The 27,476-nt window shown below is 37.4% G+C and overlaps 1 protein-coding gene across 4 annotated transcripts in view; it reads left to right on the forward strand.

Annotated features, from left to right (window-relative positions):
• The window catches only part of SLIT2 (slit guidance ligand 2), a 145,669-nt gene that overhangs the window by 110,650 nt on the left and 7,543 nt on the right, over positions 1–27,476 (forward strand). For 3 of the 4 annotated variants that reach the window (XM_053458326.1, XM_053458324.1, XM_053458327.1), the window contains 24 exons: positions 4,588–4,659; positions 5,194–5,265; positions 6,430–6,501; positions 7,435–7,578; positions 7,732–7,895; positions 12,242–12,392; positions 12,735–12,809; positions 14,063–14,206; positions 15,145–15,288; positions 16,640–16,806; positions 17,135–17,267; positions 18,743–18,811; positions 19,019–19,090; positions 19,454–19,525; positions 19,925–19,996; positions 21,049–21,212; positions 22,163–22,287; positions 22,395–22,492; positions 23,140–23,279; positions 24,018–24,044; positions 25,096–25,189; positions 25,432–25,569; positions 25,715–25,955; positions 27,017–27,147. In XM_053458326.1, the coding sequence (XP_053314301.1) occupies positions 4,588–4,659; positions 5,194–5,265; positions 6,430–6,501; positions 7,435–7,578; positions 7,732–7,895; positions 12,242–12,392; positions 12,735–12,809; positions 14,063–14,206; positions 15,145–15,288; positions 16,640–16,806; positions 17,135–17,267; positions 18,743–18,811; positions 19,019–19,090; positions 19,454–19,525; positions 19,925–19,996; positions 21,049–21,212; positions 22,163–22,287; positions 22,395–22,492; positions 23,140–23,279; positions 24,018–24,044; positions 25,096–25,189; positions 25,432–25,569; positions 25,715–25,955; positions 27,017–27,147 (2,781 nt within the window). The remainder of the gene's footprint in view (positions 1–4,587; positions 4,660–5,193; positions 5,266–6,429; positions 6,502–7,434; positions 7,579–7,731; positions 7,896–12,241; positions 12,393–12,734; positions 12,810–14,062; positions 14,207–15,144; positions 15,289–16,639; positions 16,807–17,134; positions 17,268–18,742; positions 18,812–19,018; positions 19,091–19,453; positions 19,526–19,924; positions 19,997–21,048; positions 21,213–22,162; positions 22,288–22,394; positions 22,493–23,139; positions 23,280–24,017; positions 24,045–25,095; positions 25,190–25,431; positions 25,570–25,714; positions 25,956–27,016; positions 27,148–27,476) is intronic. The other variant, XM_053458325.1, reaches the window with a different exon arrangement.

Here is a 27,476-nt window from a genome sequence, read left to right on the forward strand (position 1 = left end):
TGAATCTCTAGGCCAACAAAGTTCCTTTATCAAGACCTTCACAGAGGTCTCTTGGGCATTGAAATGTTGAAGATGTTTTTGACACCAGAGACGCTATTTGCTAAAGCCTATGGGAGTGCAAGTAGTTCAGCTTCAATCCTAGATCACTGACCTACCACACAGGCCATCACTAACCTACCATGCAGGTCATCCCTAACCTACCATACAGGCCATCCCTAACCTACCACACAGTCCATCCCTAACCTACCATACACGCCAGTCCATCCCTAACCTACCACACAGGCCAGTCCATCCCTAACCTACCACACAGGCCAGTCCATCACTAACCTACCATACAAGTGTATTGAAGACAGCAGCGAATATTATTAAGAAGACAGGGCACATTTTTGCACCCCGCTTTTTTTTATTTCTATTTCCCATACCCCATGCCCTACTGGTGATACATCAAAAGGGCATTCACTGAACATCCACCTTATCCTAAAACCCCTGGACTTCTCAAGTGCCTTACATGATGACAGCGAATAGCAGAATGTGCATGTCTTCCCTCTCCCTTCATTTTATCATCCAAGCAACTAGTTCGTTATCAGACATACCCTCGGCCTACAGAAGGGGAAACCATCACATAGTTACCCAGATGTTGTGGTGCTACATTTTTCATGATGTTTGGCCACTATGGGGGTATTATGGTAGCTCATGTTGCACTGCAGTAGGGGAACCTACCTGGTGTATCCTCACAGCTGCTGTCAACTACTAGAGATATCATCCGAATGAAGACTAGGTACAGGAGTTGTATTAAAATTATAGAGGGCATGTTTAATGTATAAAAACATGTTTGGAGCAACATGGTAAAGGTGGATCAGGCGTATGCGCTGTTGAATGCCCCTGGGGATTTTGTATCTTTCACTGGCCCCTATGTAGGCTTCTCTTGCATGTTACAGCTTAGTTGTACACATTTTAAAGGTCACTCTAACTTTTATAGCAGCAAAATAACAACACAGAGTATGAAAAAATATTTTAAACCAATCCATTTGAAATTGTCACTTACTGCTAGCATTATGTTATACGGTATTACAATTTCTTTTCTTATTTCCCCATAACAGACATGTTTTAGCATTCTCAATGCCTTGTCAGAACAATGATACATAATACCTAATAAAATCCCCATCACACTGACTTTTATATCTCCTTTCCCCGTGCACAGTGAGGTCTAGACACAGTGCAGAGCTTTGCGGTTGATATGTAGGAAAATAAAACTGAATTTGATATTTTGGGTATAGATTTTCATGGTTATAATAATAAGGTATAATTTTTTTAAAATAATGCACTAATTGTAAATGCTATGAAGCACGTTTCTTGGTCATAATCAGAAGAACGTTTTTTCATTGTGTATCAGTAATTCAAGGGATCATTATATATTGTTATTTATTATATGTTATTTATAGATCACCTTCATATTTTGTTGTGCAATTACAATGAGGGATAACGTAAAATGAACAATAACTATATACAAAATGTACACAAGTAAAGACATATGGCTACAGAAGGAGGAGAGAGCCTTGCTCTTGTGAGCTAACAATCTATTAGGAGGTTTAGGTAATGAGACAAAAGGAGAGGGACTGCTTGGATGATGAATATTTGATCGTGGCAAGGGTGATGGAGAAAAGTGTCATGGAGATCATCAGCGGTCTAGACAATGAACAAAAAACATTGAAGTGTGTTTACTTCCCATAAACTAATGGACGGTATCCTCTAATATATGCAGGATCAACTCAATATATTTTTAACCCTAGCAGGCTCAGAAGACTTCATTAACGTATTGCCGTAGGAGAGCTCTCTTTGACAGGTCCCAGAAATGTCCACTTGTTTTTATTTATTTTTTTAGAACTTTTCTAAGTCCGCTGTGAAATCTGTATCTTGCTCTTTGACAGCTTTTATTGCCTTTACTTTTAAAAGCATATGGGGAATATAAAAATGAGCTGTCTAAATCAGTTTTATAGCTACGAACAGCAAGGTCCAAGAATCACCATCCATCTCCTCTTCTGGTGGAGTCCTGTTTCGGGTTTGCTATTTTGAGATTTTGTTCATTTATTGTCAGTGTCAGAGGCCTAACAGGCTTGTAAAGAATAAAAAATCGAGGACAGCTTTAAGACTCTGTCCTGCTTTTTGTCATATACACGAGGCAGGTGTCTCCTACCATGTGCAGGTATCTCCTGCTTTTCGCTTTTACAAAATATTAGCACCTGTTTTCAGTAACCCAAGGAAATCCGAAGAGGATTTTTCGCTTTTATAAAAACGTTGTAAAGCAAAAATAGCGTTCATTGTTTATCCGCTTTACGCTATTTTGGCTCATAAAATGTTTCATAGGAACGCTCCACTTTTGGATAGCGGGGTAATGTCCATTGCATGTACATATTAACCCCTAGCAAATCAATAAAAATAACCACAGACACAGAATTGTAAATTGGATAAAATTGGCCGTAGCTTTATTTAAAAGGGTATAAGAGGCATTAACAACACAAACCATTTAATGTAATAACCAAATAACTTCTTATATATAATATACCAAATACAATCCGCCCCTTTCTCAGCCAGATTGTGTAACACCAAGCCTCTGTCCACCTCAACACAGAGGCGACCTTTACCCCTTATAAAACTACGACAATATAACATATTACATACCTTACATTTAAACACAAAAGGGAGGGCGGGTGGGACGCTCGCTCAGCAACAGCTCCTTGAAGATTTCTCTTGAGGTGAATTTAATCTCCCTGTGCGCAGTTTATTTATTTATTTTAGAGTTGACTCGCGCCGTGAGCACAGCTGACTGCACCAATCAGCTGTGCTTATTTTTCCCGCCGCACAGAACGCCCACGCAAACGCTCGTGCTGCAGCACAGCTGATTAACCAATCAGCTGTGCTAAATAAACTTCCTGCCCAGCAACCTAGAATTAGATTTAGCTAACCTAGCCCGCCAAAACTTTATGCCTTAAATTTCCTGACCTTTTAGTGACCCTTGTTATATAACTAATGTCCAGCAATGGACAATTACCGCGCCGCTTAGGCAGCTTGCGCTTTCAATTCTGTATATCCGTCATTCAAGATAACACAGGACCTTCTTCCTTCCGGAACGTACTTTAATTTATGAAGTCAAGAAACAATCTACGAACGTTTAATTGTTTACCAGGGAAACAACCTTCCTTGGAGTCAAAGAAGATTTCCTTTCTTCTGAATCAACTATATGGATTCTTAGAAGGTGAAATACGGCAACAGTTAACAATTTTATAGAATTTTATAGAATATAGGGGGGGGGGAGCCATGGCTTTGTACCACATCCCCATGGGCACTACATAGGAAAACTGATTTTTTTTCAATTTTTTTCTGTAATGTAATATAGAAATTATGATGACAAATGGAGAAATTGTGAAATGCAATTCATCTGTTTCACGTAAAAGTGGAATCTGGAAATAAAAATTGCTCCTTTCAAATAAATAACAATCTGAAAAATAAAATTAGAGTAAAAAATAGAAAGCTAAACAATCATTTATGTTTTCTATTTTTGCCTTGGTCCCTTTTTTCAAATGTAAAATGTGTTTTAAGTTAAAAAAAAAAAAAAAAAAAAAGAAGAATTCCACCAAAACAAATACAATTAAGATCTCTATGGTTATTGTACTGCAGCAGCTGTGCCAGGTTAGTACCTGATGTTGATTTCTCAAAGGTGATACATACATGAGCAGCACCTGGGGCCGTAAGAGGTATATTATAACAGTAGAAATGGATCAGGATAGATTACCGCCGTATTGGATTTAGGTTCTCATGAGGTTGTGCCGAGATGATTTTCTAAAGAGAAATGTGCCAGGCCAACAGAACTAACAGATGATCAAACATTAAGGTCCTTAGGACAATTTTCAATTTATTATTATATTATTATTAATATTAATATATTATTATTATTATTATTATTCAACATCCTAATTCCAAATAAACGATTCATAAATAATTTTGTACGTACCAAATAATTATTTCATACCAGAAACCATTAAACTATTGAAGCACTTTAAATTAAAGTTTTGATTTAAGTTCCTAACCGTTTCATATCACGCAGAGCGCAATGTGTTTTATTGATCCGCTGTAGTTAGTATATATTTTAATAGGTTTTTTTTCCCTGAGAAATAATTTAATGAGTTCCAGCTTCAATCAATGCATGTTTGATAACTTTGTACAGATGGAGGTGCTAAGCTATATTTTAAAATATCATCTGTTTTATTGGAATACACATATCACAGAGATAGCTAATTGATTATTGAAGACAAACCTATGAAAGTGTTGAGGCAGTTTTGTTATATCAGTGTAATCGTTAGATTTTACTTTTAAATTTGGCCATTTTTTAAATTCCTTCTGTAATTTTTTTTCTTACTAAATAGTATTTTTATTTTAAATCTAATTTAAAAAGAATTTTCAAAATGTAAAAAGAAATAGATGCAGCTATAACCAACGGGGTCATTAACACACCGTTTTTTCCCCTAATATATCGTTCAACATTCAAGCATTTAAATGTTTATGGTTTATAGCTGTTATTTTCTTTTGCAGGCGACTGGAGCAAAATTCAATCAAGGTCATACCACCAGGGGCCTTCTCACCGTACAAAAAACTTAGAAGAATGTAAGTAAGAACTCACTTGGAATGAGCATTTTAAAAGAGGTCATGAGTATCTACACCATTCTCACAGATGAGCGATTCACAAATATTGTCCCAAATGCAGAGGTTATAGGTCTTTACTTTTGTTAATCATTCATAACTTGGGTTTCAGAGGAACCAGATTCCTTTATAAGAGCAATTAACAAATTGAATATTTAATGAAATGCACGCCACCGCAACTTCTGATCATCAAAACAGATTTGGTGCATCTACTTAAATTAAATTGCCACTGTTCTAAAATTTTAATGATCACATATTATCAATAGCAAAATTGTTAATTAAATACTTTTAAAAATTTGAATATATTATTTTTTTATGCTTCACGGCTTAAATTGTTGTTCATAATCTATACTCATAACAAAGTTAGACTGAACAAGTTTGCTCTAAGGGTTATATGGAGTACATCGTAAAAAGGTTTCTACCATATTACACTCATCATCATTCAAAACTACTTTAAGGAATGCTATTATGTGGTCATAAAACTGTTTCTAATTCCAGTGATTTAAGCAACAACCAGATATCCGAAATAGCCCCAGATGCTTTCCAAGGCCTGCGTTCACTCAACTCTCTGTAAGTACAAATGCCTCTCAAAGGAGAGTCAAAATTCCATCTTTATGTTGCTTGACAGAGATCAGCCTTCTAGGTTTTGCAATAAAATTCCTTCTGATCTGAATTACCGCTCCATCCGTTGGCTATAAAACAAAGACAGAACTGTCAGTGTCATAAAAGTAAATACGGGGTATCAACTGTCAGAGCAGACTGAAGACATTGGAGATTATAAATCACTCCTAAGCGCTTGGTTGGCTACAAAGCCACTCATTCGTTTATTGATGCCATAATACTTACAGTTATAACAACATATTCTCGACATGCTATTTGTTCTTGTAAAATACCTAGGTGGCAAGCATAAATGTAGTGCAATAACATATTCCAGTGGAAAAAGCACACTCTGTGTGTGTTTAATGTATGTTTGTGGGTGAATCTAGTCAAGGTTTCAGAAAAAGAGAAGACTTGTCCACTTCTTGTTATAGACCAAGTTCATTATGGTGAATGTAAAGGGACACTTTAATAAGTTGCAGAATAAGCCATTTTAAGCAACCACCAGTCTACCTATACTGGGAAGAGCTATAGGCTGTGTACCCAGTTAATGGTAAAGGGTTATTGTTTATGCAACAACATGGGGTGTTCTAAAATCTATTTTCATTTTATATCTACATATTAGAGACTTCAGTATTGCAAAGTATTTCGGTAAAGCTGGAAGTTGCTTCATAGTTAACAAGTTAAATGTTTTTGACGGTACAAAGCCACGGATCAGGGCTAAAACAGGAAAATATATATATATATATATATATATATATATATATATATAAATGAGAACATAAATTTAGATTCAGAGCATGCTGCTGATTGGGCAATTGTATCGGTGCTATGGTGACAAGACCACTTTTTTATTCATAATTTCTGTTCTCATAACCATGTATACTGCTGGTGGATATTTTATTACATTTAAATAACATACTACTGGTATATTTCAAATGTTTCCTTTATGTTAAATCATGCCGACGGTTGGATATTTTTTTAAATGAAATAAGTAGTATAATTATTTGGGAAAACATAATTCTCGTCTTGTCATACCCCTTGAATATATATATTAAGCGCTGCGCTATATAAATAAAATATAATAATAATTATAATGTGTCTGATTTACCTATGTTTCTCTATATTTAATTCCAGTGTTCTTTATGGAAATAAAATCACTGAGCTACCCCAAAATGTTTTTGATGGACTTTTTTCATTACAACTTTTGTGAGTATTTATGTTTTGTTTCTCATTTATGTAGTTTCAGAATTCTGATGTAAATGAATACTAATTTAAGATAGAAATGTGATTAGAGATTTGTTTTATCCAATTCTTTTGTGTGTTCACCCAATTTAAAACTAACACAAATTGTGAAATGTATAGTTGAGTCAGATTGATAAGAGAGAAGTTAGGAACATAATGTTTCAATATCTTTTTACTACACAAGTCGGGAGTTACTTAGAGATACCATTTAATCTTAAATATGTGGTCTGTACAGTCTCCATCGTTTGTGACACCTTTTCAGCACCTGCTAACACCAGTAATGTTTTGCATTTTTAAGTAGTTTTTCATTTTTTTAAGTAGTGACAATAAAGTTACTCAAATATTTACTCAAAACTTCCGAAAGCCGTATCAATTAGATCTTTTTCAAACTTTTCTTCGATTCACAAATATATTTTGTAATCAAACCTTTAATTACTTGTAACCTCGCTTATCAATTATAGAAAAAAAGTATTAAGTAGTTATTTAATATGTGACTGCTGAGACCTTTTCAGGAATATTGTGTTTGGCTGTGGAGACCATGGCTTTAGAAGGGTTTAAGAGAATTTAAAGAAGGCCAAAAAAGGAAGATATTTGAAACCTTCAAATATGTCAAATATAACATCAATATAGATAATTTCCAATATTTCTTAGGGCGCTGCATTCTGGCAGAAAGAGTGTTCACGTCCCTTGTCACCGTTTTGTAGGTGAAAATGTCATGGGAACTTCTACAACCCAAAATATAAACATTTCATGAACTTCCCAAAGCTCCGCTTTTCATTGCCGGAGCAGGACGGTTCGCCACGGCTTTAAGAAAACAAAGATTTTGTCATTCAAACTTTTAGAGTTGAATGAACATGAGCCAACTTCTTGTAACTCATATTATGTGTGGTTCAACAGATTACTTAATGCCAACAAGATAAATTGTTTGCGAGTCGGAGCTTTCCAGGATCTACACAACCTGAACCTTCTTTCATTATATGACAACAAACTTCAAACCATTGCCAAAGGCACATTTGCACCGCTCCGGGCTATTCAGACGCTGTAAGTATTGTCATAATGTCGGAAGGATCTGTATGTATAAGGGACGCGGGGGTTGTTTTTATATATAATCTGCTTATTCTTTTGCTTTCATGAAGACAAATGCCAGGTCAATCGAGAATAACATGTTAAATAATTTTCATTCACTTCTGAAAGGCATTTGGCTCAGAACCCGTTTATCTGCGACTGCCATCTGAAGTGGTTGGCGGATTATCTTCATACAAACCCTATTGAGACCAGCGGTGCCCGTTGCACCAGCCCCCGCCGACTGGCAAACAAAAGGCTCGGGCAGATCAAAAGCAAGAAATTCCGCTGTTCAGGTAATTTGCTTAGTTCAGCTACATTTTTCCTTCTTTAGTTGCCAAAAAAACAGTGGTCTGAGATAGAGCAACAAAGCAGCTGTCTCTCTTTCTCCTGATTTATTGAGCATCATTAAACCTTTCTTTTGTTGCCTTTCTTTTTGACAAAAGACGAAGATATCAAGGGAGGCAAAGTGTATGATCAATATAGATAAGGTTAAACCTTTTTGATCACAATGTACATCCAAAAGATATATATATATACGAAGGTGATGGAACCCAACGCAAAAAAGGATTTGAGAAGTAGATGAAGAAGTTAAATTTGTTTTGTGAAATAGAGAAATGTTTCCCCACTGAATGCCAAATTGTGACCCAAAAGCTGATTTTTTTGCCTTATAAGCCAACACTCGCTTTCCACGGCTTCTGATTTTCTCTACTGAATCTCCATCATATGGCGTCCAGCTGTTGCCTGCATTTTATTGGTTCCTCAAACAGGGTTTTAACTACCAGTAGAGAACTGTTTAATGTCTGTATCTCATATTAATTTATAACCAGATGCAAGGGATTATTATACCACCATTGGTGAGAAGTTATATATGTTTTTTTGGGGGGTAATTTATAATACCCTTAGGGATAAAATAGCCTCCAGTGTTTTATAATTCATTTGAATTAACACTGTAAAAATCACCAGCAATGATTTGGAAACGAGTGACATGAGCATTCGATGCAACGCAGTCACCTCTTTCATTCTTTTTGCTCATTCTTCTTCTTCTCTTGTTCATTGTTCATATTTAGCTAAAGAGCAGTATTTCATCCCAGGTAGGTTCTGATTCAGAATGGGATTTCCAACCCATTTGCAGTGTATCCCTCTCCTGTAGGAAATAATGCATGCGACATTTCTCGGCTGCATGGAATTTCTCCTTTGTTTAAAATGATGCAATAAAAAAAAAAACGTTAAGGATTGCGTAATATATTGTTTTGAGGTTGTTTTCCCCAAGTTCTAAATCTGTTATTTCTTATATCAATTCCTGCTGGAGAAACATTCCATCTTCAAAATGTTTTACATTAGTTACGATTGGGAGACACATATTGTCTAGCAGAGGGAGTTACTGTAGTAAAAGTTCTTATCTGCCCTCAAATTATAGTTTTCTATGGAAAGACAGTTATATCTGTAATTCTTCAATCCATTTTAATACAAAAATTACATTATTATTGTAATCGAAATAACCCATTCCTGAAACATCGTTGTTAAGATATAGGTTTTTGGTTAAAACCTTATATTTTCTGTTTTTAAAAAAATTCCACTGAAATTAGAAATAAACTATAATATACATTCAATTTATTCTTATTGTTGCTCAGCGCGCATCTGACCCATCTTCTGTCTGACAAATCTGATTATCTTAAAATAAATCTTTACAAATCTAAAGATAAATGATTTTTTTTTTAAACTTAATTTTGTTCTTGTCCCAATATAAAAATAGTATTATAGGGAATCTAGGAGAAAAGGCATGTTTTCCATCGATTTAAAACACAAAGATTAACCCTTGCACGTACATGCACCAGCCCTTCGGTGGATATGTTTTGCAGACTGGTTTGGTTAATCAGAGAGGTGAAACGGGATTAGGTTATAAGCATTTCGTAAACGACGCCTCGTCATTCTCACAGTGCCGAAACCTAGTTAGCCTGGGCTCTGAAATCATTTTCTACACCAGACTGAGCAAACATAAAGGTGCATTGAAGGCAGAGTGAACGCAGGTCAAGTGCAGCTTTCAAACCTCGAAATCCTCTTCACGTGTTTTACGTGCTCAGTAGCATGCGGACATTTCCCCCGCACTGCTGGTTTTATTTTCCTCTTCATAATTCTTACACAGCTCTGTTCACCGTAGCGTTCATATAATGGTCAGGTAATGAGGAACGGGAAGACAAGGCATGGGCGGTGGGTCTCAGTTCGGAAGCACGTATGGCCACAGATGCAAACTATCATAAAAGACTTACTTTTATGATTTTCAGCCAAAACGTTTTCCTAATGTGATAAAACTTTTAAAAATTTGCATTAATCACCCCTAATCCATGTTACACAATTAGTAATCAATGTCACAAGCAATGTTTAGGATGAAGCCGAGAGTAGAAGAACCGTAGAACAATATGGTGGTCACCACGACAGTAATATGTAACCCACCATGATTGCATCCTTTCTGTGCCCTGTCTTTGTCGTACCTTTTGTGCATTAACTTTATTTAAGTTTTTTTTTAACCCTAGGCCATTTGACCGGTACTCCCTCGCCAAGTCTGTACGCCATTCAATATTTGCTGTTATTAAATGTTGGTGTTCAGTAGTCATTGTTCAAATCATATTTCCAGTAGCTCTCTACCTTTTCCCGTAGAAAACCAGTCACGGATTCTTTGATAGTCTGTTAAAATCCTATTTTTCTTTCCTTTTTTTGACCACCTTTGCTTTTGCAGGAATTCACCATTTGGGCTGTAAGTAACATGTACCGAGTGTAAAAACCTCTCGTGGTTCCTAATTTTCCTTTTCCAGTCCACAGTATTTCTTATCCCAAGAGATGCACGAGCCATTGTGACTTTTCCCAATAAAGCACCAGTTCTCCTCACACATTTTCCATACGGAAAGGGATTCATTTTGAGAAAAGCGCTGACCTATTTTTGGAGTGCCCTAAGACATTTCATTTATAGTTTTCTATTTCTAGAAAGATCAAAAGTAAGCACCTGTCCATCTGTTTACTGCACACTTAAATCTGATTAATCACTAATCCCAATACCATGCAATAAATAAACCCGCTTAATGGTATTTATGAAGCTCACCCTATGTGTATGACATGCAAATTGCCATCGTAGGCTATTTTCCTAAAATTATCCCTCCCCTTTTGCTAGTTTAATGCTCTACTTTTACTTCTGGCAGTCTTTGTCATGCTGGAGTGGGGACAGTTAATATCCCAAGCTTGCCACCCTTAATTAAAATTGTAAGTATCTCCAAACCAGCTAAACAAATTGCAAAGCAAAATCACAAATTATAGCTTTTTTTAAACCAAAATAAAATATACCGTATATATATATGTTAAAGCTATGACATTCACAGTTCTCGATTAAGTGGTAAAAATAAAAGAAAATTGCATTCTGTCTTTAAAGATCAAACATGATATTTACCCGTACTTTAGTAGAACTGGTGCTTTAAACATGAAATCCTTTTTTATCCAAGTCTGGTTTTATTGTCAAGGAAAACCAAAGAAAAGCATTGTTTTTCTTTCAGCCTTTCCTCTTCTCGTGTTCCTGTTTGATCCTTAGGGTGCCAAAGCATATGTACGGACAGTCTCTGACAATCAAGCAGATATAACACATAACATATCACAGATATAACATCAGCTTCCTTCACACCAGCCAAGGAAGTTATTGTTCACGGCAGCAGCTCGATTGCCAGAGGTTGTCTGTCTATCCTTTACCGCGAAGGATTTTAGTTGGCCTTCCAGTACTGTTGCCATAGCAGTGCACTTCCTGTTAAGAATGCTCTGCAGCATACAGGTGTCATACTTTTATTATCCTTTACAGTTCCTACCTTTTCCTCCTGGCTCTATTTTTCCTTTGGTCCTGTCCTTGGTCTAATGGATGCACTAATGGTAACCAAGCGAGATTTTCTGTTGTGCTTGATCTAACCATGTGGTTGTGAGGTATGAGTAAAACATGGTTCTGTCAAGCACCATGGAACGTCACGCGGCTTTCTACAGCATGGCAAGCTGCTGAGGCTTGTGCTTATGTGAAATAATTAAGCCTCATTGCATGGGGAAGGGGTTAACAAGCTATTGCATAGCAATACAATGCTACCTTCCTTCATCAACGAGGTTTAGAAGGGAGTAGAATTTAGTCTCCAGAGCAGAGTTTATTCTGGAAGAGCACCACCGACGCCATTTCATACACGTCAATGTGGTGCCACAATCTAATTGTAAAAGCTTTGGTGTCCACGAAAGTAAAAAGATATAAATTCTAATTTTACACAAAAATGAATAATGATCATTTAGCAACTTTAAGGTCACCAAGTTGTGCGATGCTTATTTGTTGGTAGACACAGTTGTAGACTCTTCAATGAACAAGACCAGCTGTGAAAAGCTTTAATGACTTGTATGATCCCATTGTCTGAACCTGATTGTATTGCTTTACTTTCCAGTACATACCAGTGTGGATCCTTTGTCTGCGCTCAAACCTTGACGTTTGTCCCAGTAGAGGAAAGCAACCCAAATTTTCACCTTAACCTTTTTACCCCACCATCTTCCATGCCTTGAGATCTTGAGACACAACAGACTTAATAGATTGACCCAATGTGTTTTTATAACATCTAGTTTCTTAAATATTCCATAGGCACAGAAGACTACAGGGCTAAGTTGAGCGGGGACTGTTTTGCGGACTTGGCTTGCCCAGAAAAATGCCGTTGCGAGGGGACAACCGTGGACTGCTCCAACCAAAAGCTCACAAAAATCCCTGATCATATACCCCAGTATACCGCTGAGCTGTGAGTAATTATGAGATCATTTAAGATGCTTCTCTGATTAAAAATTTTGAGATAAACAATACTTCAAAAATATTCAACAAACTTGTTGATCATGAGTACCGTAATTTATGGGATAATATATTCATATTAATCTAAATTGAAATCCCATTGAAGCACCGCTGCATGAAAGGACTATTCTAAAAAAAATTGTATATAGGGTTATTTTTTGTGTAAGCCATTCTCTTTGCTTATTAATTAAGGAACTTGAATGAACTGTTCTAAACCTTAAATAACCTATAAATAATGGAAATTCCATACATAATTGCATCACTGGATTGTTTTGTTGTTTTATTTCCCATGCAGACGTCTCAACAACAACGAGTTTACAGTCCTGGAAGCTACCGGCATCTACAAGAAGCTTCCCCAGCTTCGGAAAATGTATGCCTGCCATTTGAAACTTATACAACGCCTTCTTATCATTCATTTTCATATATATTCAGCGCATTGCTTTTAGCCATAGGACCATCTGGCTCCAGCACAACACCCAACTAGAACACAAATATTAGTGTTGTCTAAATTGACCACTATGTATTGTCTAGTAGACCTTTCAGGTTGCTGGCAAGTATTCGGTGCTCGCAGTGTGTTCCCTAAACCATACAGTTCTCCAGTATTCAGAACATTACGTGCATGCCGTTGATTCTATGCCTCATTAGAAGGCTATTAGAAAGAACATTGAAACTAAGTTATTGGCGACTCGACGGGTCATCTGTGTCCATTCAAGCCCTAGTTCCTGTCCTTAAGGCTACTGTCATTTCCAGTGCTCAGATCTTAACTTTCTCAGTTAGACTATATTTAAACTTATGTTTTTGTATCCTTTTACGACCTACAGAGAAAATAAGTTCACATTCACTAAACAGGTCAGCGTCAGCTATCCAGAGGAAAAAAATCCAAATTTAAAACTGGTCTTCCAAAAAAAAAAAAGAAGATCAAAAAGGCCTTTGAAAACATAAATTATATTAAAATGTTTAGCTTGGCTTATGGCGTTCAATCTCAAGGTCAAAAAATGGATTGTGTTTATTTTCCTGATTCACTGCTTGTAGCATTTTTAAAATTAATGTCAGCATACATATTTCTATGTAATTGCGCAAACTCTTAGATGGAGCATATTCCAGCGTATTTATATATTATAAATTCATCATAGTCACATTGTATGTTGACTTATTCTGAAGCTCGTTTTTCCATCTCGTTACTTCTAGGGCTGGTCACAATTTAGCTACAATTGCCCGAGGTCAATATTGTTGTATAAACTTTGTTTATTGAACGTAGATGAAACCTTATTCAGACGTTAATTTAAAATGACAGAGACACAAAGTATTACGACATATTGGTTATAGGCACGAACCCACCTGTGCTTAAAGGGGAACTCCCACCATTGTGTATATTTTTGGTTTAAAAATAATTCCAGTTTTCACAGAATATAATGTTATTCGATGACTGCATATTTGCCCTATGTATATAATGTAGCTCTGTTATATTGGATAAAAAGAAATTAATTATTGAGAATTTAGAGAGGCTTTTAATCACCAAAATTATGGAACTAGATTATATTCTGTAGAGGAAATTTTTCTATATTCACTGTTCACTGAGTGTTATTTTGAGGCCTTATTATACTTATTATGTGTTATTTGTAGAAACTTAAGCAACAACAAGATTACTGATATTGAAGAAGGAGCATTTGAAGGAGCAAGTGGTGTCAACGAGTTAATACTGACCAGCAACCGCTTGGAAAATGTTCGCTACAAGATGTTTAAAGGCCTGGAGGGACTAAAAACGCTGTATGTACATCGTGTGATTTTGTTCTGTCTCTGTAGCGACTTATTATACCGGTAGTTAGTTTGTTCTAAACCATTTTAATACCAAATAACACAGGGCTTTTGAGCATGAATCACTGTTGATTATCAGAAGGGTCCCTAAGCAGGTGTGCAGGAACAACACTTGAAGGATATTACCAAGCCTGGGAACTTCCTTGGGTATGCTACCCGGAACTCTAACTTCTTCTTGTGTAGGGGCAGGGTAAGCCCCGGCCAGCTTGTAGTTGGTGGTTAGTGGAATGAAGTGGGCCAAACTCCCCTCCCCTGCTGGAGAAAGAGGACACTAACCCGGAGACCCAGAGAAGAAGAGCTTTCCAGGAGACTCCAGGTCAAACTGGAGAGTTCCCAAGTATGGAAACTGCCGTCTTTCAGCATTGAACCTGGCCATGCACAGCTTGTATGGGACATCATATAACATACATACGTGGCATAGTACAGAAGGTGGGAGGCAGGGTCCACAGAACACTCACTGGCAGCCTAGACCAGGGGTAGGCAACCTTTGGCACTCCTGATGTTGTGGACTACATCTCCCATAATGCTCTTACAATCATAATGCTGGCAAAGCATCCAGGGAAATGTAGTTCACAACATCTGGAGTGCCGAAGGTTGCCTACCCCTGGCCTAGACTAAGGGAACCTGTTGCCTCTTTTGAGTGTTATATGCATTAACCCTTGATGGGGTTGATTTTTTCCCCATGTGTTGGACATGAGTTAAAAAAAAAGGAAACAGACATTTTAACAAAATGGTAATGCATGGCTATTGCTCTATCTTCATGAATGCAATTTGTAGTAAAATAATATAATGTTGGCATCTGAGGCCAGAGATGATAAAATTAATTTTGTCGTTACCAATGGATCGCCTTTCCTTAAAATAATGTTGTTAATTTATTCCTCCTTTTTCAGGATGCTGAGAAGTAACCGCATTAGCTGTGTCAGTAATGACAGCTTCACCGGTCTGAGCTCTGTCCGTTTGCTATCGCTGTATGACAATCAGATCATTACCGTTGGCCCCGGTGCCTTTGACACCCTGCATTCTTTGTCCACACTGTAAGTATAGACCTTCATCATGTGTTAAAACACGCTATTATATGATTATACAAGATTCCCTGAAAATGACTAACTAAAATCAGTTATAAGTAGGACATGCATTAAACTCAGATTACTTTTTACACAATCCTTTTCTCCGTGGCCAACTATTACTAAATTATGGGGTTTTTTTCTGTGCTATTTCTCAACTCAGTTGTACTTAATTATAAATCTTAGGGTGATGAAAAGACGAGTAGGTCCTTGCAGGGGGCTATATCCTCAAAGCAGATATGTCATACTTTAAAAATATGCTCCCTTTACTCCCACAAGCCTAACTGTTATTGCGAAAAAGGCAAGAAAAGTTACCATAATAAAGAACACAAGAAGAATGATGGCTGATGTTGTATGTACGGCCATCCAAAGTCTGGCATTGCATGATGGAGTAACGCACACTTCACAAGCGATGTAGAACAAGCTATTTTTTACGCAAAATCACTATCGGCAGCTAAAGCTGCTGACACTTCATAAGTCATAAGAAAGAGCCTCTAGTCGGGAACTTCCAGATGGGAATATATCCTCCGTTTCTTTTATGTTCAAGTTTTCTTGTCCCTGATGTCATGATGTAGAACACTGGTTCACTAGAAGCACAGCTACAGCTGATAAAGGGTTAAGCAACAACATTTCCATATGTAAAACCAGTTTTATTTGACAAAATCACTATAGGAATGAAACTCAGCAAACCTGTTATCCCTGAAAGACATGTGAACTGTGTTTGTTATACCTTTATCCGCATGGGATGTGACATTGTGCACTTAAAGACTAATTTGGGCAAATTAAGGATGGCATGTTTATGAAGGGCAGAATTGTCAGTAGACAAAAACAAAGTGGTAAGATGTCAAAGGTATCAGAAATAGCAGGTAAATTCATTTTTATAAGTGGCATGTAATCAACTTGCCTGTCAGCTTAGATTGGAAAACCGTCCCGAGAGCAGCTGAGAGATGGGAATCCGCAGATGATAAATTAATGATATTGCAGTTGTCAGTTAAAATCCAATAATAAAAAAGGATTCCACCTTCGTGCCTTTATGAGATTATTGCATTGGAGGAGGATAGTATAACCTCGACGTGGAATAAGTATAAGCCGGAATTGTTACTGAAACAGCAGTAACTGCCTTTTGTCTTCTGCGTGAAATTCTATAGTTGAGATCAATAGTATATCATGGAATTATTTGCTTATGGTTGGCAGTATTCCGATCTTAGAGTATGGCGAGATAGCTTTATAATAATAAATAATAATGGCTAGAAATACTGTAGCTTCGTTTCCTTATGGAGGTTTGGCATTGAAGTTTTTGTTTTTTTATGTTACGTTTTAGAAATCTTCTGGCAAATCCTTTTAATTGTAATTGTCACCTGGCTTGGTTGGGAGATTGGCTCCGGAAGAAACGCATAGTAACAGGAAATCCTCGGTGCCAAAAGCCCTACTTCTTAAAAGAGATCCCTATTCAAGATGTGGCAATTCAAGACTTTACCTGCGATGACGGTAAGAGCTAAAATAAGGTACTAAACCATCGTGCCTCTAACACTCTGCATCTTCAACTCGGGGTATTAGAATTTCTGATAATACTTAGCTAGCTTAAGTTCAACAACAGCTGAAACATAGCTGGGACAGAAAAATGGCAAAAATGCTGCTTTCGTAAGACATATTTACCTTGCTTGTTTGCCCCCAGGATGCGCATGTACACAACCACACTTGTGGTTCATGACTACAACGTAAAGCATGCATATTGCAAAACTGATTACCGAATGTTAGCACAAGACACTGTGTACAGGTGTTAACTTTCACCATGTATTTTTAAATCAAACACCAGGAAATGATGATAACACGTGTTCGCCACTTTCGCGGTGCCCAGCTGAGTGTACCTGTTTGGATACAGTGGTGCGATGCAGTAACAAAGGACTCAAAACATTACCCAAAGGCATCCCCAAGGAAGTCACAGAACTGTAAGTAATACTCGAATACAGATATTATTATTTTATCTTAAAGGATATGTACTTTAATGCATATGATAGCTGTGTGGTACCTTTAAATTATGTATTTTGCCTTTTGCAAACGCAAAGGAGGATTCTGCAGAATGTCCCCCATAGGCGTTTGCCCCTTCCCACACCCACTAGCTAAACACAGGAGATACAGTATATGGACAAAAGTATTGGGACACCTGACCATTACACCAACAGGGACTTTTACAACATTGCATTCTAAATGCATAGACATAAATATATAGTTGGTCCCCCTCCTTGCAGCTATAACATCTTCTGCTCTTCTGAGGCAGGCTTTACACACGATTTTGGGGTGTTTCTGTGGGATTTGTAAGGCCAGGCACTGTTGTTGGATGAGAAAGCCTGGCTCTCCCTTCCAGTTGATCCCAAGGTGTTCGATGGGGTTGAGGTTGGGGGTCTATGCGGGGCAGTCAAGTTCTTCCAACCATTTTTTTTTAGATTTCATTAATCAGTTGATATAGAATCAGGTGTCCCTTTATGGGTGGTTCACAATATATTAACATTTTGTTCAAACTCTGTATCATGACATATTAGCATGACATAGGCCCAACATTTTGAGACTAGTTTAAGAATAATGAATGTCATAAAGCTTGGCATGGAGAATTTGGCATGGGTTTATTTGATTTAGAGCCAACAAAAATGATTTCATTTATCCTGGATAGGAAAGTAGATACAGAGGGGAAGGAAATAATTAAAACGGCAAAGAAAGGTAAATGTTGCCAGTTATGATCAATGTACCTTTCTATCAGCGGGATTGTTCTTTTTATTATTTACTCTACCTGTCAGACTCGTATTTCAGATTTAATTTTACATAAATGTTATAGTTTCTTTTAAATCAATCTCAATCTATTTGATGAACAAAGATATTTTAGCACATTCCAGAAAGTTGAAATATTCAAAATTACATTTTGTTCTCATTTTATTCAAATATGGTAAAGTCTGGGTAATCAGATAGGGGGTTGAAACTCGCTGTTGATCACCAATGACTAGGCTTTTTTTCATACACGGTAGGTCGTACATCTTTACGAATGTTGTGCTTTAAAACCACACATTTTCTATAGCACCAGGTTGAGGGTAGGAGAAAGTGAAATATCTTTCCATTTGGTCTTCCAGCGATGGCACCCAAGGTATAAACCCTATGACCCCCAATGTCTTCTAGCAGATGTTTTTGTCTAAGCAGGGGATATGCTAGATATATCATAGAATATCGTCACTTTGACTTAAATATGATTATTGTTGACCTTATTTGCATGCGCCTACCCAGAATCCCTTGTGGTTGTGGCAGCACCATGAGATTTCTGAGGTAAAAACAAGCCTTCTGGCTTGTCGGGTGTCTGTTTAATAATGCTTCTACTAACCACGGAATTATCCGATAAGTTCAGATTTTTTGTATTCTATTGTTCTATTTTTTATTTTAGATATTTGGATGGAAACCAGTTCCCTCTTGTTCCAAAAGAACTATCTAATTATAAGCACTTAACGCTTATGTAAGTATTTTTAAGCATGTCTTGTATGTATAAAAACATTACCTTTAAAACAGTTATCCTGATCATTGTGAGGCACCTTCTCCACCACTTTGGTTCATTTGACCAGAATCACAATAAAGGTCACTTTTCGGCTGAAAATTTGATGTTTTTCCCAGTTATACCCCCAAATGTTGGCTTTGCATTTACAGTGTGGTTTATATTTTTTAGTGATTTGAGCAACAATAGAATCAGCACACTTTCCAACCACAGCTTCAGCAACATGACTCAGCTTCTCACGTTGTAAGTATGTCTCAGATATTTCACACGCACCTTTGTGTGAGTGTGCGATAAAATGCACATTTGCTTTACACTTTATTATTATTATTATTATCTTTTATTTATATAGTGCCAACAATTTTAGGCATAGGGGTATGACAAGACGAGAATTGACAGACTAAGACCGATACATTAGGTGGAGAGAGCCCGGCTCGCAAGCCTACTTTATCTGTACAGATATTAAAGATATCACTCTTAATGTCACTCCATGAATGTGTTTCCATGTTACAGAATATATAAATAAGGAAGGGTTAACTAATGATATTGTTCAAAATCTGGCTAATGTGTGCACCCTCTCACGGTTATTCTCTCTCTTCCTCTTCTTAGGATTCTTAGTTACAATCGTCTCCGGTGCATTCCTCTCCGAGCGTTTGATGGTTTAAATTCTCTGAGACTCTTGTAAGTCTATGTAGAGTTCAATAATTGTAAGATATCTGATATATTAAGTTAAAGGCCAAGCCATTGCTCATCCTTGGTAACCAAAGAGCTGAATATGAAAAGTGACGAGATCCTGGTTGTTGTTGTTTTAATGTGAGTTTTTGTTCTGAATCTTCAATCAAAAAGAAAAAAAGTGTAGTGTGTCGGATGAGGATGGCTTTAGCATAAAGGCCAAATCTTGGAAAATAAAATAATTAATTTAGTTACCAAGGTAAGGCCTTTCAGAGCAACATTGACGTTTATAACCTTGTATCTTAGTTTTTCACAAAATATGTAATTTTTATGGGGTTTCATATGATACAATCTAACGCCAAGAGGCGTGAAACACTTGTCCCAGTAACACATGCTTTCATTTTGTAGATCCCTGCATGGTAATGATGTTTCCTCCATTCCTGAAGGGGCGTTCAACGACCTTTCCTCCCTGTCACATCTGTAAGTTGGGGAATCCGTCGCTCGATATTTCTGCGTTTTGGAAAATACAAAATAACCGATTCCTTTGTTTGCTTTCCTTGGATACTGAAACTGCATTTAGCATTTTCTCTGGCCCTGCGTTACGGTTCGAGCACACGCGTTCACCTGGACGCTCATGTGATACCCTTTTATTTAACTGTTATTAAGTGACTGCCAAGATCTGTCAGTTTTATAGGGAAAGCACTTTCCGTATTCTCATTGCAAGTCTATGTTTATATACCATAGGCCTTACATTTCTGGAAATGCAGTATTTATTATGTGATAACCCCCCCCCATCCCGCATTAATAATCTTCATGAGATTTATTGTGTGATGTAATCATTTTATTTAGTTAATCCAGGTCTTTACTGGAATTGGTCTCCTTTTTTTGCCGTTAGAGCTTTTATGTACCACAGTTGCAGATTTAATGTTCTTGACATAACCCAGTCATATTAAAGGATAGCTGACCTTTCCAACGTAATACTCAAAGGGTTAAAGGACCGTCCACGTGGATACATACATTTTTTTGTTTTTGCCTAATCTGAACATTATGTTATGGTTTTGATTATTGCTTTATTACAACGGAATACAAATCATATAAAGGTAACCCTGTCAATGCTTTACATAGTCTGCTATGTCATGTTTTAACCCCTTCGCTGTCTCACTAAAATGGGAGCTGGAAGGCGAGTTTGCAGGAGAGCTGCAGCTTTATCTCATTGACTTCACTTTACATTATAAACCCCAGTGAGCTTCAGCTTCAAAAACAGTCACCTCGCTGATTAAAATTATGCATTTTTGGAGGCGAAATTTTCCAGTAATGGACTTTTAGGATGCTTTGTGAATGTAAGGTGTTGGAACCACAACTCTCTTGCAAACCCTTCTTAACTCTTTAGTGAATAAACCCCAAAGGCATGTAGCCACTTAGAGGGTTAAATTAGGCATATTGCAGTAAATCGTCATGTTATACAATTGCCTGTGATTCAGATCCAGCTTTGATTGTAATGAAATTAAGTGCTTCATGTGTTCTCACTTCAGGGCCATTGGGGCAAATCCTTTGCATTGTGATTGTAACCTGCAGTGGCTTTCGGAATGGGTCAAATCTGAGTACAAAGAGCCTGGAATTGCTAGATGTGCTGGGCCTGGAGACATGGCAGATAAACTTCTTCTGACTACCCCCTCTAAAAAGTTCACATGTAATGGTAAGATCCTATATACTTTTATTATATATGTTTTATTATATATATTTAGATTATTATTATTATTAGTATTATTTTAACATAGCCAACAGGAAGCAAAGTATACTCTTAGTAGCCTAGAAAGAAGGTTTAGCTCAAGAACCTTAGAGCTCTTCCTTTATTACATCAACCAAAATGAGCAATTTCTGTTAAATTACTAAATCAGGTTATTAAACATATGTATTGCTATGAAGCCTAGCATAGTTTATTTTGAATGTCCGAGCATTTCCCACGAATAATAATCAAATCATGTTGTCTTGCTTGTAAGTTTCATACATTAAAAGGCCAACTCAAACCTTTTGTTATCTGACACAAGGAAAGACTGTTCTCAGGTTGAAGACATGTGTTGCCATAGCAGCAGAAAAAAGCGTATGTGTTCAAATGTATTAAAGAATATTTTTTTTCTAAAATTCCCAGAGCATACCGTTAACGTTTTATGTTTGTTGGACAACATTTTTAGTTACTAATGGGCCCCCACTATTAACTAATATTAAGTATGATGATTTGCAATACATGAAAAACGTGTCCTTCCTGCATTCTCTTCCATGGCCATCTGGAGATATTTAGGAGGAAAACAATGATCTCAAACTCTATGCTCTATTTCTCTTGTTATTATTTCATTTTAAAGTTATTTTGAAACCTTCTAACAGGCTTTCCATCTTTCACTTTCTGGTCTTTTTTTTACAATCCTTGCCCTAGAAATTCCAGGGCCTTGTGGTTTTCCAGTTGCAGGTAAGGTTCTTAACCCCGTTACAGAGAGATGAAGTACATACCTTCCGATGTTCCTTATGTGTGTGTCTCAGGATGGCCTCCTAATCTCAAGCACCTACTTCTCCTACGTGTTCCTGCCCCGTGCTGTTATATTTCTGCACAATATTTATGAATATTTTGTATTTTTTTATTGGTTTTTTTAGGACCTGTTGACATCAATATTCTATCCAAGTGTAACCCATGTTTATCCAATCCGTGCAAAAATGCTGGAACTTGCACCAACGACCCAGTTGACTTCTACAAGTGTACCTGTCCCTATGGCTTTAAGGTAATTGTGTATAATTAGGGATGCTTAAACTTGACTTTGGTTCCAGAGCCTTTACATGTAGAGTGTCCACAGACAATGTCTAAATATGTGAAACTTTTGGTTTACAGGGGCAAGATTGTGACGTACCGATCCACGCTTGTATTAGTAACCCATGTAATAACGGTGGCACCTGCCACTTAAAGGAAGGAGAGAAAGACGAATTCTGGTATGAGTTTAATCTATTTTATCATATTACTTGTCATCTACAACATTTTCTAAATTTGAGTAATAGTGTTAACAAATGACTGCGTTTGATTTTGTGTTTTTAAAAGCTTAACTAAGAGTACACTGCATATCGAGATAAAGACTGTTGATCTTCATACAACTCCTCTAATGTATATTAATTGATTCATCTTAAAAATGGTGTTTGGAACCAAAACTGGTTGGCGTTTTGAGCTATGATAAAGGTCTCTCCATCATATAACATTGCGCGGAGCGTGCCTTCTATCATCATAGGGGTTGCCTTGCGGATACATTATCCTTTGAGGTTGTAAACCAAGCTCCTTGGACTTTACACACTGACTTAGTTCAGTGTGAATGTCATACTATGTGTTCATGCATACAGACGCGCATATCGATACTGGGGTTGGGCCATCTGTAGTTCTGGGCCATCTGTCCATTATCTCTCTCTCTCTTAAATGTATATTGACTCTTGAAAACACTTTGTTCACCCTGTAGCTTGTGAAGTCCTACAGAGCACTGTGTCTTTTGTAATAGTTTTACCAGGGTAGTTTTATTTACTTAACGGAGAAATAGAATACTGTGCGCCTACGTGATATTTATTCCTCACCTCTCTGAATTTGTTTGTAAAAGGTGTACATGTGCAGACGGCTTTGAAGGTGAAAATTGTGAGGTGAACATTGATGACTGTGAAGATAACGACTGTGAGAATAACTCAACTTGTGTAGACGGAATCAACAATTACACGTGTCTTTGCCCACCAGAATACACCGGTAAGAGGGAATCCATTTATATAACGTAGTTTATTTCTCGTATTTATTTGTACACTGTTATTACAGGCGCATTCTGTTTATCTGTATCGTTCTATCTGTATCTTTTCTTAAGATGAAAATTCATATGGAGCTTTCAAAATGGACTTGGTGAACCTCATAGGTACTGCTGAGAAATAGACCCTTGTACCTCAGTAGAAAATATAAATGGACAGAGTTGTTCAGAAACAATTAAAACAACTAAATGAATAAATATGTTTTAGGCATTTTAACCTTTTAAGTATTAAAGAGATTCAGTGCCTTGCTCTCCCTTCCTGAGTATCGTAGGTTAAAATAATCCATGCATTGAACCTTTAGTTCAAAGATAATGTTTGATACATACATCTATGCAGCCCCAGGTGCCCAAACTCACTTTCAGCTCTGCAGGAGTCCACAAGCCAACTCGGTAGGGTTCCTCCAAAGCTCCTGTCCTTTCAGTTCAATGTTAAGTTTAGGAAGTCCTGCTCGGCTCTTATCGGGTGTTAATAATCAGATGAAACTCACGGTGATTAGTTGAGCAGAACATGGTAGTTTGCTCTTGGATAATGCAGAACCATCTCATTTCTTATCTTTTTTTGATGGAGTTGTAAGGTACACAGACCTTTTTTTGTGCCTCCGTGCTTTCTGTCTGCATTAGTTTGTTGTTTAGTAGTTTGTTGGCTAAATGTGTTGTATCTTGTCTCTTCTGCTTTGTTGTGCAAGCTGCTAATCTCAATGAGGTGGAAAAAGGTTAGTCTTCAAGATTTTCTTCTGTAATAATGTTGTTTTATTAGATAAGACATACGCTGGTTCAGGTATATAGCAAATCAAAATTGATCCCGTTAAAGTGAGGGATACATAGATAGGAGGGGGCGAAACTCCTTCTATTTACCCTTCTGCAACATTCTTAAGCTTTCTACAAGCATCGCTAGTCTGCCGATATAGACTTTACACAGTGCTGTGCCGTAAAAATGGTGACATCGACAAATGTCTCTAATGTGAGGTCTGAGATGAAATGCAGTGCAAGATCTTTTACAACCTAATGTTTATCTGTGTGCTCAATCCATCTTAGGGATTTCCCTGCGTAATATTATGTACTGAATAACAAACACAGCGGTCGTCAACAAAGAACATATTTAAAATTTTACGCGCTGCTTTATCAATCAATTGGTAATATGGGCAGCGTTGCTATCAGAAATATTGGAGCCCAGTACATGCTTAACACCTAGGACCCCTAGGACACCTCCTGCTCTTCCTCCCTAGACTGCCCCCTGATACTCCAACACCATGTGCTGACACACAAACACTGACACATACATACATACTAACACCAAATATTAACACACATACATGCTAACATTATATGCTCACAAATATTAACATGCTAACCCCATACACTCATACACAGGCATGCTAACCCCATACACTCATACACAGGCATGCTAACCCCATACACTCATACACAGGCATGCTAACACCATACACCAATACGGACACACTAGCACTAATTCTCAATATACACACTCATTGAAATCCCATACAGTAACACACCATATGCACACACACACACCACACTCTTGTATATATGCACACACTATCCAACAACATACACAAACACACACCCACTGACTCTAACACTAACGCTCAGACTCAGTGTTTCTTAGGTGAGAGAGCAGGGCGGCTGGCCCAGTACATCTCGTGTGAGTCGATGCACGCTGGGGGCTGCACGTGGAAATCTAATACACCATAAATAAAGTTAAAATGTATTATATTAAATTCTATAAATCTAATTATATTTCAGGAGAACTTTGTGAAGAAAAGCTGGATTTCTGTGCTCAAGACGTCAATCCTTGCCAGCACGATTCAAAATGCATCCTTACAGACAAGGGATACAAGTGAGTCTTTAGTGTAAATCTGAAAGGACAGTTCACGTATTTGGCCCTTCCAAGGTGGTTCATTTTTAGTCTCTAAAGCATTGTTTTATGGAATCTGTGTAGATTAGGTATAATATTAATTCTTATTGTGCATATTTCAGAAAAAATCCCCACTGGCAATATTATCCTCCATTATCAGCCGACTATAAAGGAACATAAGTAGTTGTGAAATGTTATGGTGACAATGTCTTTCTGTTAATCAGATGTGACTGCACCCCTGGATATATCGGGGAACACTGTGACATCGACTACGACGACTGTGAGAACAACAAATGCCGGAACGGAGGTCGCTGCATAGATGCAGTTAACGGCTACACATGCATTTGCCCCGACGGATTCAGGTACATATAGCCTTATAAAATGTGTGGTAAGCTCGTTTGCATAAGTTACATAAGCTTTTGGCACCTCGGAGGTCTCTTCTTTAGATGGAATATACTTTTTGTTTAAAACCGTTTAATGATTCATTACTTTCATTTGTTTTTGCAGCGGTTTGTTCTGTGAGTTTTCTCCGCCGATGGTCCTACCTCGCACTAGTCCCTGTGACAATTTTGACTGTCAGAACGGAGCCCAGTGCATTGTGAAGGGCATGGAGCCTTCGTGCCAGTGCATGCCTGGCTATCAGGGAACCAAATGTGATAAACTGACCAGTGTAAACATCGTCAACAAAGATTCATTCCTACAAATCCCTTCAACAAAGATCCGGCCTCAGACAAACATCACACTACAGGTGAGAAATTGCTGCAGATCTTTCCTCGGGTGAAAACAAGTATTTGGGATTTACAAGTCCTTGTTTCTATCTCATTCTGGAGTCTTTGGTAAAAGTTGATACCAACACAGAAAAGGATATAAAGGTTCAGAAGCTTTCAGGGCCTTGCAGCCATATTTCAGATCTTCCATCTGAAGGAGAGAGCTCTGAGCCTTTGAAAGCTTCTGTATCGTTATGTCTTCTTCCATGTCTGTCCAATGAAAAGTATTGCCTTCAACTAAAGACCCCAAACCTTTGACTGTTTTTTTTTTAATTAACACTCTATTGTTCTCTATATATAACATGCCGCAGCAGAAAACGATATAAATCCCCATTCCCATGTGTGAACTCGTAACATACATCAGCTTGGTGCATACTTCTGTGTCACAATAAAATGGTTATTTAGGTATGAATATTTGCGGCAGAATGGAGAACTTTTAATAAGTAGAACACATTGAAATTCCTCATAAAATTGGATCCTTTGTTGCTGTTCCAGAAATCTGTTTCTCTGTTAACATAATGCAGATGTTGACATAGGTTAGCACCGAAGAAAATAAATTTCATGCTGCTCCATGAAACTACATGAATAAATAGATGAAATGCCCGACGAATCGACAGATTCTATATGTCCAAATCTGTAATTATCTTTTTATTAAAGTGTTTCTCTATACATACATTGGGGGGGTTTCACAAGGGGTTGAGGCAACAACAGGCTTTGTGACGGACAGTTGTCCACATGCCCCATTTGTGCACTTCCACAAGCTTTGTCATTTGCCTACCCTTAATCATTTATAGGACAACAGTCAAAACCAGGTCCAACTCATGAGTTAAGTTGCCAAGGGCATTACATCTTTGAATTAGAAGCAATTACAAAGTGTGTCTATGTCTAGAGGCTCACCATCCTTAACATATGTAGCATCTGAAGATCTGGTTGTCCAAGCCTTGTGACACTGTACCTCTATGATCTAGGATAATTAAGTAATGTTATGATCTTGTGGTGCGTTGGCATTTCGTTTGGTTTATACGTTTTGTTGCCCCAACAGGTTGCCACCAATGAAGAAAGTGGAATTCTACTTTATAAAGGAGATAAGGATCATGTATCCGTAGAGTTATATCGGGGCAGGGTACGAGTTAGTTATGACAGTGGGACTTCTCCAGCTTCCGCCATCTACAGGTAATACTGTCATTTATGTGTGGACACACCTCATTTCAATCAGTTATTTTTAATTGATTATATGCATTACCCAACGTGGATCAAAATATTTGAAAGCCAAAATGTGATCGACAAAACTGCTTTACGCAGAGGCACAAACAAGTTTTCTCCCTAGCTCCAAAGTTTGTAGGAACCTCACAATAATGAAAACTCACCGTGAAAGTGTATAAAACGAAAGGGTATAAATATCCTTAATGTGTACAATAATACCATAGCTCATTGTTATGGTAACCAATGTTGTCAGTTTTAACACTGGGCTGATCTGGCTCAATCGGCATTGAGCGAGTGGC

This window comes from Spea bombifrons, chromosome 1 (assembly GCF_027358695.1).
Source record: "Spea bombifrons isolate aSpeBom1 chromosome 1, aSpeBom1.2.pri, whole genome shotgun sequence".
In the NCBI taxonomy this organism is placed as follows: Eukaryota; Metazoa; Chordata; class Amphibia; order Anura; family Pelobatidae; genus Spea; species Spea bombifrons.